This window comes from Alligator sinensis, unplaced genomic scaffold (genome assembly GCF_000455745.1).
Source record: "Alligator sinensis unplaced genomic scaffold, ASM45574v1 scaffold264_1, whole genome shotgun sequence".
NCBI classification, from domain to species: Eukaryota; Metazoa; Chordata; order Crocodylia; family Alligatoridae; genus Alligator; species Alligator sinensis.
In genome coordinates, this window is record NW_005841831.1 from 1,180,808 (window position 1) to 1,194,834 (window position 14,027).

Sequence of the window (14,027 nt, forward strand, 5' to 3'; positions counted from 1 at the left end):
TTGGCTCAGTGTTCCCTAGTGGCTCCTTCATATTTTAACCGACGGGCCCTGGACATACAATCACCCGTTCAACATCCATCTGGTAGATGTCGGTCTGCACCACAAAGTTTGGACCTGAATCCAAATATCCCCAAAGCTCAAGGTGGGTTTGGCTTTGGCTTTGGCCAGTGTCCAGTAAGAAACCTCATGTTTACACCACAGTCCCAGGTGTGACTGCAGCTCAGGTAGACCTATCCTAACTACCTTCAAACCAGCTAGCTCTGCTGCTCATAGACAGGTAGCTGTGGCAGCAGAGAACTCAGCCCTGGCCAGCTACCCAAAAATGTATCCAGCATATTAGGAGAACGTTGCAGCCTGCACTGAAATCCATATTGTCATGGCTACAGTGCCAGTGGTACTGAGCTCACTATTTAAAGCCAGCTTGGCTCTGACTTCACTATATGCAGTCACAGCAGGATAGACTTACCCTCAGTTTCAGAGCTGCCAAACTCTGTGCAGTTCCATGGGACACTTCTCAGTGGCAAATAGTCCTTTTATTTCCTACACAAGGTGGCCAGATCAACAAGAAGGATATCTAGGGAGACAAAAGTAAATCTCTTAAGCAAAAGCAGGTGAGGTAGAAGGACAAAGCCAGAAACTGCTTGTGCAGAGGAGGACAAGAGCATGAAGAAGGGGGATTTTTCTGTCTGTTTTACTCCTGTCCTGTTTGTGTCCAACTGCTTGACAAACAAAGTCATTATCACCATTTTTCAGAGGGGGAATAGCTTGTAGGTCAACCTGCAGGTGAATGGCAGAGCCAGGAGGAAAATCAAATTCTCCCAAATCTCAATGGAGTTTTCTACCCACTATATTGGGAGAAAGCAACCTATGGGCTACAGGCCAGATTCAGCCCACTGAGCAATGTCAGTCAATCTGCAAAGCTGGGGCAACATCAGCAATTCTGCAGCAGAATGGCAGGAGGGTGTAAGGCGGGGATGAGCAGCAGCACCAGCAAAGGGAGCAGTGGCCTATCTTCAGAGTGAGCTGAGCTAGTTTGGCCCACTGTTCCTAAAAGGTTGTTGAACATTGCACTAGGCAACACTGAAACCACTGTTGATAGTGCCTCCTTATCTACGCTGCCTGGACAGTAGGAAGGGGAGCATTAGGAGAGACTAAACAGTCTCTCTGCTTCTTTGTTGTCCATAAGTGAAAGAATAAGGGAAAGCAGAAGGAAATGAGGAAGACTAGTCTGGGGGTTAAGGCACGGGTCAAAGATTCAAAAGATCTGGGTTCATTCCTCAGCTGTGTAAAATTGGGCAAGTTACTTGATCTCTGTGTGTTTCAGTTATCCATTGGTACAATGAAGACAATCCTTTTTTCATTTATCTGCATTGTAAACTCCCTGGGGCAAGAACCAGCTCTTGTGGTTACATTCAGTGCCCAGAGTTTTAGGGTTCCTTGATGCTACTAACAGAAGCTTGATTCTCCTTCCACTTAAGCTGGCTTTATACTTGTGGAGCTCCTTTGAGGTCATTGCAATATCTGGCTTAAAGTGAGATAAGTGAAAAGGGATTGGGGTCCATAAGTCCAACTATTTAGAAACAGTTTGATCATTCTGAGCATTAATCTACTCATTTATTCATTCTCTTGCAGAACTTTTATCCCAGAAACCTCTATACTGCTTCAATCTGACGTCAATGCAGGATTCAGAGATGATCCTTGCTGCCACATTTCACTTTTATTCTGACAAACGCCCCCGCCATCGAGAGGTGTTCTGCAAACGGTCCAAGAACTCATCTTGTCGCCTCCTCCACTTGCCCCAGATCCCACGGCTCAACCTTATTTTCCGAAGCATCCCCCAGAACTCTGCCTATGGGCTAGTCAAAGGGAATGTGACTGTGTTTCCCCAAAGGCGGGGGTCATGGCAAGTGAAGGACATCTCACACATCATAAATGAATCAAAGCTGGCTGGTGAACTTATTCTCTGTGCAGAACTTGACTCTGGAGAGAAATACCAGGGAATACCTGAGCAGGTTGCTCGCCATTTTCCATACATACTTGTTTATGCCAATGATTTAGCAATAGCTGAACCTAACAGTGTGGCAGTCACCCTCCAACGATATGACCCTTTCCCTTCCAGTGATGGAGATCCAAGCCTGTCTCCCAATGCTTCCTCAGACACACGTGTGAAGAGGGACACACACCTTTCCAGCTCGATCCAGAACAATGAGTTGCCTGAGGTGGAATATATCAACAATGATTACAATAAACATGACATATGGGAAAGTGCCTACAAGTCCCTAAAACCAAGAACCTCACGTAAGGATCGCAGGAGGAAAGGGCATGAAAATACTGAAACACTCACAAAATCTCAGATGCTAAATTTTGATGAGAAAACAATGAAGAAAGCAAGACGGAAACAATGGAATGAGCCTAGGATTTGCTCTAGAAGATACATGAAAGTTGACTTTGCTGATATTGGCTGGAATGAATGGATCATATCTCCCAAATCATTTGATGCCTATTACTGTGCAGGGGCTTGTGAATTTCCAATGCCCAAGGTAGTATGAGCCTTTACTGCTTATAATTTCCAGACATACCTCCTAATCTTTTATCTGGTGTTTGCACACTGTATTGAATGCTCCATTTCTCACAATATTCTAGGACCTTGTCTAACTTATCTAAACTACTCAAACAATAGGATCTTTATCAACTTACCATATTTATTTGCATAGCGCACACACCTTTTCCCCCAAAATTAGCTATAGGAAATTGCAAGGGGGGGGGGAGGGAGCGTCTCTTAAGGAAATTGATTTCTTCAGTGGATGAAAGTTTGGGCTCCAAGCTGGGGCAGGAATCCTCTCCTCAGCTTCACTCTCCCCCTCCCAGTTACGTGATCAACAGGACTGGTCTAACCCTCTCACAGCCACTGCTAAATTAAGGCTTTTATAGTATCAGCCTACCTATAGTGTCAGCCTACCTACCTACTGCTGTAGCAGTAGCAGCAGCAGCATCACTTATGGGGGAGGAGGGGTGAGGTTGATGAGAGTACTTTGCTTTTACTGTCCAGAGCCTTCAGTTGCAAGTAAGGCTGTCTACACCCCAGCCATTTTTTCTTCCTTCTCAAAATGAGGTGTGTGTCTTATTTAGAGTAGTGTGGTATAGGAATAGTTACATTACCTCAGAAACTATTTTGAAGTCTAACAGATTTCTCCCTTAAGGAAACACACTCCAGCCTTCTTCTGGAAGCTATCTTACTGCTTCTTGCATTAAATATTCATTAGATAAACAGGAGCAAGATAGTTTCTTTCCTATTTGGGGATAGGGGCCTGGGCTGGAACCCAGGATCTCTTCCTTGCCAGGAAAAGCAGCCATGTCATTGAGCCATCTGGTTCTCCTCATCCTGGCCCCACAGATCTTCATTCTCTGGCTGTCCAGTGAGTCAGCTTCAAAAAGAGGGCTGGAGAATACTTTGGGCAATACCTACCCTGTGACTTGGAGGTAAGAGCATTTTGGGAAGCAGGCAGCACAGGTTCAAATTACTTCTTTTGCTTAGAACCTGGGTAAGTACCCTGATCACTCAGCTATTGGGTTAAAAGTTTGGAGGGTTGTCTTCTTCCTCTAATGCCAAACACCTGCTAGTTATGGCTGCTCTGCAACTAAAGTTTTGGGACTTACCCAACAATATGCATATGGATGGCACATATAGCATCCACAGTGCAGCCTATTAAGCAGGCTCAGTAGGAAAGCAAAGTGAATGTAGCTAAATGGAATCCAAAGTGTGCACAAGTGCCAAAAATTGCTGTTACATGACTACGTAATTTCTGCGTATTTCGACCCAAATCTTGAACTTGTTGTACTCTATGTTGGAAGGATATATTCTGTACTTTACATTAGGAGTAATATATCTTTCAATGGTGTTACCATGGAGCTGGGAGAAAACTTTTGGTGACAACATTTTTGATGAATAATGCATATTTGGTGATCGTGAAATATTTTATAATTTTTCCTTTCATTGTGAATTGTTAGGGTTTTTTTGACATTTTAAAAGCAATGCCAACCCCTGCCAGGTGCTGTCTCTGTAGTGTTGGGCAAGTCATGCAATCTACCTTTGCTTCAGTTACCAACTGATAAAATGGAAACATTTTTTTCTCTTATATGTCTGTATTGTCAGCTCTATGGTTCGGGACAGAAATTATACATAAAGTGGTATAAGTGATAGGAAACTGGTTCAAATCTGTAACACAACAGAAGTTCAGTACACATAAACTGCTGTCAAAGGTTAAATGCAGACAGTCAAAAAGCCCAAGGCTGAATTGATTCAGCCTTTGCAGGTTAGTCTAAACTACAAAGATTGAATCAATAAGCAAATGAACAGACATTCATTTTTGATTCAGGAAATGCAGCCACATGCCTGCAGTCGCTCAAGCCAGAAGCTGGGGGACCCTAGAACATGGCTCTCTGGCACATAGGCAGCATGGGTTGTGTGTTCGCTTCGTTTTCCTGATGCCCCCAAGGTCTCTGGGATTTGCAGTCCACAATCACAGGAACAGGACTCTGCTGGGTTGCTCATCACTTCCTCTTCCTGCTTCCAGGTGCCTCTGGGATTTGTAGTCCACAGTCGCACCCAGCACTAAGTAAACTAGCAGGGCCGGGCAACTCTGTACTTGGGGGGGGCAGGTGAGTTTAACCCCCCTCTCTGACTCCAGACCCCGGCTGAAGTTTGCCTGAGGGCCAGCCAGGGAGGCCAGTGAGCTAGCCCTCACTGCTCCAGCTAGGGAGCAGAGAAGTGGAACCAGCCCTGCTCTCTGGAGCAGGCAGCACAGCCCATTCCAGATCAAGGCTGCAAAGCGTGTTGGGCTGCTGGGGGACTCTGGTTTAACTTGAACCAGGAAGGGGTCTGGGACAGAAGTTTCATAAACCAGTTTGACCTAAATCAGTTAAGTCTGATACTACATTCAACCAGGTTTATCTTACACCAGTTTCAGCCATTTTGAAACTGGTTTATGTACACTGAACTTCTGTTCTGCTACAGGTTCAAATCAGTTTCTGATCACTTAAACCGGTTTATGTGTAACTTCTGTCCCTAACCAAAATGGCCAAAACTGGTTTAAGATAAATCTGGATGGATGTAGTATCAGACTTAACTGATTTAGGTTAAATTGGTTTATTCAACTTCTGTCCCAGATCCCCTCCAGATTCAAGTTAACTCACAGTCCTCTGGCATCTCAGGACATTTTGCACCTCCCCAGAAAACCCCACCCCTCACAGGCTGGGCAGGCTAGTTTTAGCCCAAGCTGTCTGCTCCAGCCAAGCAACAAGGCAAGCTCTAGCATCCCTGGCTTCTAGCCTGAGCCACTGCAGGCACATGGCTGCATTTCCAGAATCAAAAGTGAATGTCTGTTAACTTGCTTATTGGTTCAATCTCTTCAGCTTAAATTAACCTGTGAATATTGAATTGATTCAGCCTCAAGCTTTCTGACTGTCTGTACTTAGCCTATGGAGCAAGAACTGGCTTCTGTGGTTACAGTCAATGCTGGAGTGTTGTAGCTCCTGATCACTACAAAAAGAGGGTTGAGTTTCCTCCCATTTAGGCTGTTTTAAAACTGGTTTAACTTTAAAGAGCTTATTGTAATATAATGCAAACAAAACTCCTTTATTACTGTTGATTTGAAATGACTCTTCATTTTGTGAGCCTATAATTTTTCTTTGATATCTTGTAAATGCTCCATAGGTAAATAGAATTTTTAACCCAAACAAATTTTTTACTTTCCAGAAGTGCCAGCAAGCTGGGGGAAAAAAGATAGACATGTAACTCCAATTTTGAATCTCTTCTATTGGAGTAGGTGAAATTTACTTTAAAAGTTCCATACTAAAGGTTCATAGGAGTCTTGGCATTAATGGCATCTGAACTATGGTTTCCTGTTTTTATTTTTTTCTATTAGAACATAGCTGTATCATGGTGACTTATTCTTATCAAATTTACTGACTGACTGAAATATACTGCAGGTATATTCAGCACTGGACAAATGAGACTCCTACACTAACTAAGGTTCACACTCTGTGTCCAGCCCTGTGACATAGTACCCTATCTACCCTGCCCCTGCCGCTTATGCCATGCAGGGTATCACTCTGTAGTGTCCTATAACAAAAAGCAAAAGTTGCACTTAACTTCTGTACCAGACTGGATGGTCAGCACAGGTCTTGTAAGACATAGAAACAATTTATGCACGTTCAGAAATTCAGTAAATATATCCAGGAAATGCACTGACACATGTTGAAAATGCATGGCCCTAATTTGAGATTAAATAAATGGCTAATTGCACAGTCAGAACACAAACACTTGGTAAAACCCTGCAGCAATGAATCTGAAAGTACTGAAGGATATAGCCTCAGCTTCCCTATCTATAAGATAGATAGATATGACATGGCAAAATTGCAGATAGCAGTGAGACTGAAGCATGAGAAGACGTACATAAGACAGCTTTACTGTAGCTAGCTTAGGTACCAGAAACAGATGCAGAACAAGACTTCATCACAGGCCAGGCACACCTGCCAAGGATACTTGCATACTCTGCATACTTATACAGAGAAACAATCTGTGCTGAAACCTGTATTGCTAGCTAATTTATCACTTCTATTAGTATCAAGCTAACTAAATTAAAATTGGCTTATGTTCACCTAAACATACTGCATTCACACTGCCTAACTGCAGTGTAGAGAGACTAGGATCAAGATAATATGGCTAGTCCACTGGAACACATGGAGTCTGTGACAGGTTCCATAGCACCAGACTTAGTTTCATGTTCTAATCATAAAATCATCTTGCCCCTTTACTGTAATAAAGCTGGGTTCTTTTGGGCAAAACAGCTTTTCTGTATCAAAAGTGGGTAGATAAGTTCTTAGTTGTAATACAAAACTGAAATATCATATAAATAAACGAAGCCATTTCTAAGTTAGGGAACAGTGCATGATCTTTAAATGTCTTTTAAGAGACCTAAAATCATTAATCTTGTGCTCATGCTTTTAATACTCAGCTTACAAAGGTGTTAGAAATGAAGCTGTAATTCTGAGTTACAAAATCAAAATCCAAAATCTTTGTGTGTGTAGATGTGGTGTTTGTTTACACATCTTATTATGAACAAAGCCTACTTATTAGTGGCTCACAACTTTTGTTTTAGAGACTAACTGCAATACTCAATTTTTCAATCATACCTTTTTAAATATAAGCAACAAAACTTGCACAAAGAAGGTTTGAGCAGTTCCTGAATGCAGACTTTAGTTTCAATGCATACAAACTACTTAATCTTGGAGGAAAAGGGAATACTATTTGTAGGAGCAAAAGCAGTGTTGGGCCTTGCCAAATGTGGTTATCCAAACCACAGTCAAGAGCATGAATTCAAAAGCCTGCATATGTTGGTTTGTGATCTTAGATGTCCTAAGTCAGAGGCAATGGTGAAGTTTTTCAGATCTAGACTATACTGATAACCCTGTGAATGAAGGATGGATCATTTGTAATTGGAAAAAAAGAACTGGGCTTTCTCTTATGAGATATAGTGCTAGAGTTGTTTGATCAGAGCTGTACTTTACTGCTGGGATGTTGAGAAGCAGCAAGTCATGAGAAAGGCAAGGATTTTTTTGTGAGTGATATCATTGTTGGGATAGATTTAGACAAGATTTATAATGTAGTACATTCTTCTTCAGGTCTGAGAAAAAAGCAGGCCCAGCAAGGACTGAAAACATCCTTTGGGGCTCTGAAATTGGAGGAGAGAGAAATTCTCAGGGGTACCTGGCAGACAAAAAAAGATAGCTTGATTAGTGAAAGGTCAAGACCCTTTAACAGAGAAGAGAAGTATTATCATTTGTGGTGTGAAAAAAGATTAGCAGGAATCAGGTAGGTTACAGTGAGACATGAAGTCAATATATGTGTTAAGTCCTTGGTTCTTAGTGTCCAGCCAGTTTATGATTTTTTGTTCCCAGGCTTGCCTTTTAAAGGAGTTTTGCAAATTTCCCTTGAGCACGAGGATAGTGAGGTCAAAGTGAGTGATGGTTCTGTGATGCATTTTCCTACACATGTTTCTGGGTCTGTCTTTAATCTTCTGCCTGTAATCATTCAGTCTGGTGTGTAGTTTAGTCTAGTTTCACCCACAGAGTTTCCATGAGGGCATATGTACACTGGATGAGATATACCAGTTTTTGGAAAAGATGTGTAGGATCTGTGGATTCCCATGAGTCCATTGTGGGAAATATTGATTGTTGTAGCAATAAAGATGCGACAGTTTTTGCATTTATTGTAAAGGCAAGGCTGTATCCCATTTGATGTGTGTTCTCAGCCCTCCCCAGTCATGGCTTGCAAAGAACTTCCTAACCTTACTCATCTCATCCATGGAACCAAACTCCCCACTGATTAACAGACATCAACTGGGACACCCCATATATTACACCTTACTGGAATCTTTCCTCAAGAAGACAAGAAAGCAATCTCTCTTTGGGACTGAATCAGTGAGGCCTAAAGACATTAGATTGCTATCAACCTAGGCTGGATTCTATATTACTTAGGGCCTTGTTACACCTTACACTACGAGCTTCACAAATGTTGATCAGTGTTAGTGCTAGCTTGAGTTTGGAGCAATCACACATTTAGGCCAGCAGGGGCCTGGAGAACTAAAACGTAAGAATACCTCTTTCCCATTCCAGGCTTCCCTCCTGCCTCCCAGGGCTCTCCCCAGTTCTCCCTCCCCCTGCACCCCTGCCATCTGTGCCGCTGGGCTGCTGCTGTCCTCCGGCTGAGCCCAGCCCAAAGAGCAACAGCAACAACCAGGCAGGAAGGTTAACCCTTCCCTGCCTGCTCCCCCAGGACAGACAGCTCAGGGGCTGCAGGGGGGACACTGAGCAGGGATCTGGGGTGCTGGGCAGGGGTGGGCAGTAAACTGGATCCAGGCCACTGAGGTGGGGAGGGTGTTTACAGTGTAGCCTAACCTAGAGTGGCTATACCTTAGTATAACATGAGCTGGATAACATGGATCAGAGATAATCCTGCCCTGGAGTAACATAACTTTGAGGCACCTAAAGAGTGCTTAAAACTAGTTTCAGGTGTTAATATGCAGACAGTCAAGGTGTTAAGAGCTCCAACAGCTGCCCAAAATTACTGTGTAACAAGGTCTTTACTAAAAAGGATGAAGTCTCTAACCTCCAAAGATGTATAGTTAATATCAGAGAAATTCAGAAAAGACCTATTACTGACATCAGCTCCAAGACTGGATTCCAGCTTAGACAGCAAGCTATGTCTTCCACAGATGTAAACCAGCATAGCTGCTTTGACGTTAATGATGTTCTGTTGATTTACACTGGCTGAGAATCTGGTTCTGTGTCCATTAGCGTGTATCTGGCATTGTGGAAAATCAGTGCTCACATTTTTCCTTTTTGTGGGATCTACGATAACTAGAAATTTCTTGTTTTTGGTCCTTGTAAAATTTCCAAAACTATGAGTTTCATTTTGAGTCAAGGACTTAAACCCCCAAACAAAAATTTCCTAAAACTCATAAATGTTTCCTGCCTAGGTTTTTGGGGAGAAAGTCAAGATGAGGTAAGAAGAAGCTGACAGTAAGTGGATGTAACTTATATGGAGGGATTGTAGAGAGAGAAGAGCAGCTAATAAGGCCCTGCAGGTGTCAGATAAAACAAGTATGTGTGTGGGGGAGGAGGTACTTTATTTTATACCTCCTTTAGTTGCTTTTCCTTTATCAGTTCCATAACTTTGTCCTCTAAGGACCAAACTGTTCCAAAGTGGGATTGTCCTGGAGGTGAAAGAGGGTGGAACTTGACCAGCCTTATATAACTTGCTTGCCAGTGTGTAATGAATTACCATTTGGACCATAATTATATCACTATATCAACACCATCACTGCAATGCATTCATCTTTGACTATCATAAGCTTTCCACTTAAGCGCATTGTCATAAAGGTAATGCAAAAACCTAGACCAGCATCACTCAAAACTTGAGCCAGGCTTTCAGAAAGGCTGGCAAAATTCTCCACTTGGCCTGAACTGGGTGGATGTGCTGCTTGATCTCACTATGGATTTGTTATTTAGGTAGCCAGGTTCCATGCAGAGTAACAGTCCATAATAAATGGTTCTTTCTGTGAACATTATTGAGGTTTGTATTTGTGCCCTTCAAGGAATGCAGGCTGTAGCAATCTAAAAGTGCTGGCTCTTTGGCAGGCTAACATAGCGAAGAGACGAGCCAAGCAGAGAGCTGGAAAAATTATTTTAGGGAAGAAAACTCAAGACTGACTTTCTATCATAGGGAAATCTGTCTATTTCCTATTGTGTTACAGCTTTAAGACTGATATAACCTCTTGCAGTTTACTATTCTGAGATCCCATAGACTAGTAACTATGTGGGCTGCTGTCCATTAGAAAGGAGTTAGGGGATTTTGTAGAGTGGCAGTTTAGCATTTGTGACTGTTCCAAGTAAAAACTGCAAAATTTAAAAAAGCAAAATGTAGTTAAACAAAAATAAAAATCATGTAGCGGTTTTTAATAACATTTAAAATACTAAAGTAGGAGTCTACAGGTCCAAGTTGTACCCTTAGCTCTGCACTCACTGTGCAGTGTTGAAAGCCACCCATTCTCTTCCGTGGTTTTGCCATCTGTCCAACAGGAATAATAATCTTACCAATTTAGCTTAATTCATTGCTCTTTGTAAAGGGCGCTGAGACCTACAGATGGATGGTGCTATGGAAGAACAAGCTGTTGTTTATCACACTAAAGCATTCTAATTACAAAAAGACAATTTCCAGGATAAGTCACTTGATGAGACCTGCCTTTATTTCAAAGCCCCAAAGGACCTGCAATTAATTTCACAGATTATAGTGGCTCAGATACTATGTTTTACTTGAAAGCATTTAAAAGTTTTAGCCTGGTTGAGTTTTTACTGACTTTGAGCTATATCTTAAAGGCAGCATAAGTTGTCATTTTTAAGGTTAAAAATTAGCAACTAATTAACCTAAAAACCTCTTCTGTATAGTACTTATGTCCTAGATAATTTTGTATGCTGAACTTGAAAAATCAAGAAATTCCCATGTGTGCAATTCCAAAGAAAGCAGAAAAGTCCCTATTAATGTTAGGGGTAAAACTACTTTCTGCTTATTTATATCATCCTATATTTTCAAATGTATGTAGTATTTTATCTATTCTAAGCAATAGGACACAGTGCCACTGTATGCTGTTCAACAGTTGTAGAGGTGGCTTCATTTTAGTGGTGGTGTGTTTTCAGTTGGGGATTTCCAGAACTGCAGGCAAGTATTTGTGTACCAAATCTGTGCATGTAGATTCTGCAGTTGTTAATGGCAAAAGCATACCAATAAGACAAGAGAGGTTTGACTATACATTTACAGTCACTTGCTGAGACTATGTGCAATAACATTAACCTGCCCATGATGGAACTGCACTGCACTGTTTCCATTCTGTCATAGCTTTTCACACTTTCTTTCCCTCTTACTGAACATTGTTGAACTATTCCCACTAGAAAATCAGTAGTAAAAATAACAAACAATACACTGTTCAGTGCACTGGTACTGTACAAGTTTAACCGTAAACTCATTTTACACACCCCTCTTCCCTCTCTCTCCTCCACACACACACAGGGTCAGTGAGGGGTCTTGCAGGCATGCAGAGATGGACAAAGCATTCAGTGATTAGAGGCATTGAGTCCTTGTCTATGTGGGAGAAATCAACTGGTATAGTGGTTGAAGCATAATTAATTACTTTAGATTTACTCCACAAAGTGGGTAGTACTCTTGAATCACTCTTATTTCAGAAGAATTCCTCTGCTTCTATGGCAGAGTAATTATTCCAGAAGAAGGCAGTTGTTTCAGATTAGCATCCACATGAAGACTTACTCCTGAATAGATATGACAGCCAATTTCCCCACATAGAGGCCACATCTACACAAGATGCTTACTGCACAGTAGCTTACTACTGCGCAGTAGCTCATTAGTTCTGCACAGTAGCCTCATGGAGCACAAACTGTGATACAGTGCTACTGCATAGTAGTAACACGCTACTGCACAGTCAGCATCACCTGGAAGCTGTGCAGGGACGCTACTGTTCAGTAACGCCGGTTACTGCGCAGTCATTTAATACTTGGTTATACAAGTTCTACATGATTGTGCAGTAACTGTACAGTCAGTGTCTCATATAGATGTGACCAGACAAGACCAAACAGATTAGTGAAGACTAGGAGGAGGAAGGGAAGTAATCTTAACCATGGCTTTTGCTTCATGAGTCCGCAGAGAGCGGGTCACAACTTCAGTGCTCTCCACCTGCGTAAGCTAAGGAGTCTAGCCCTGTGACTGATTGATGCCTCCCAGGCAGGAGTACAGAGAACATGAAGGATTCTGTACTTTACTCCCCTGGGGCTCAAGTGCATGGGGGAGACATGGTTTATTCCTGTATTTTCACTTTTTTTCAAAAAACCTTATCTACAATCATTTTCTAAGCCCATTTGGGAAAGTGATTTCCTGTAAGTGAAACAGCAGTTATTTCTTCCTTTGTTCCAGATTGTCCGGCCATCGAATCATGCTACAATCCAGAGCATTGTAAAAGCAGTAGGAATCATTCCAGGCATTCCAGAACCCTGCTGCGTTCCTGACAAAATGAACTCCCTCAGCGTCCTGTTCTTAGACGAGAACAAAAACGTCGTTTTAAAGGTATATCCCAATATGTCTGTTGAGACCTGTGCCTGCCGATAAGTCTTTACAAATAAACCTTCAATACAACCAACACATTCTGCTTGACTACACTGGGAAAGTTGTGAATGGGAAATGGCTTAGACTGTGTTTGTGAATGAATCCAAACCCACATCTCCTTCTACAGAAAGAATGCAGAGACACTATAGCAGCACACGTGCTCACCTCTAAGGACCTTAAATGTCATCATTTGTCTTGCAACGTAACAATGATTCACCTTCCAGAAATTCCAGACTTTTCAAATCTATTTTAACCCATCTAGCTAAGAAATCTGATCATTTTTACTTAAGTTTACCGTAACTGGAGGACTAAAATACATTTTTATATACTATTTTCCTGGCTATTTTACTTTTCAGCTAACCAAGAAGATGGGAACGGACTTTGCAAAAGCAAGAGTATTTTAGAATATTGCTTTTTTACACAAATCAAACCTTTTTGCCTAAAATTCATACCTTTAGTCCACATATTTATACTGAAAAAATGCTGTAATAAAAGGGCTTAATATACATATTTTTCTTCAGGATTCAAATGTAGTGCACTGTATAAGCTTTTATATATTCAGTGTATTAATATAACTATTTTTGGTTACCTTTCCATAATATATACTTTGTTTTACAAAAGATGTAACACTATCCCACCGTCATTTCTGTGCTGGTTAATTTCAGGTTCTTAAACATATGTATTCTCTGAATAACACATACTATATAGTAATATGTTTAAATACTAAAAAATAACCAAGATTTATATTTTTGTAAATTATACTTTATATCCTTTAGGTTGTTACATGCTTTTAACAAAAGCTAATAAATTAAGGTACAGTAGTATTTAAAAATAGTTGAAATGTCTTTCTATAAATACACATTGTTGTATTCTGTTAATTAGAGGAAAAGCAATGCTATCTTATTTGGAATGTCCAGGCTATGCTTGTCACAATATAATTTATAAATTAAAGCCAGAAGGGACTACTATGATCATCTAGTCTGACCTCTTGCATAATACAGGCCAAAAAACCTCACCCAGTAACTTCTGTATCAAGCATAAAGTCACAGCACCCTGGTTGAAAATTGCTGCCTAGTTTGGGAATCTTGATATGGCTTAGGTGGGCCAAGTGCTGAGCTGTTCAGTCCCGTCATGATAAAACTGCTTCAGGGCATGTCCAGAAGCAGAACTTTAAGTACCTGAACTTTAGTTCTCTACATCTAGAATATAAGTGATTCCAGGGTTGGGTGACAGCTGAGCAAATGCTTTGAGGTTCTAAGTTTTAGACTCACATATCAAGACTCACCTAAATCACATT

The 14,027-nt window shown here is 41.3% G+C and overlaps 1 protein-coding gene across 1 annotated transcript in view; it reads left to right on the forward strand.

The window, feature by feature from the left end:
• GDF10 (growth differentiation factor 10) overlaps positions 1-13,677 on the forward strand; it is a 21,187-nt gene extending 7,510 nt beyond the window's left edge. Inside the window, exons 2-3 of the mRNA XM_006014767.3 lie at positions 1,633-2,540; positions 12,542-13,677. Of these exons, the coding sequence (XP_006014829.1) occupies positions 1,633-2,540; positions 12,542-12,733 (1,100 nt within the window). The 3' untranslated portion in view covers positions 12,734-13,677. The remainder of the gene's footprint in view (positions 1-1,632; positions 2,541-12,541) is intronic.
• Positions 13,678-14,027: the final 350 nt, after the last annotated feature.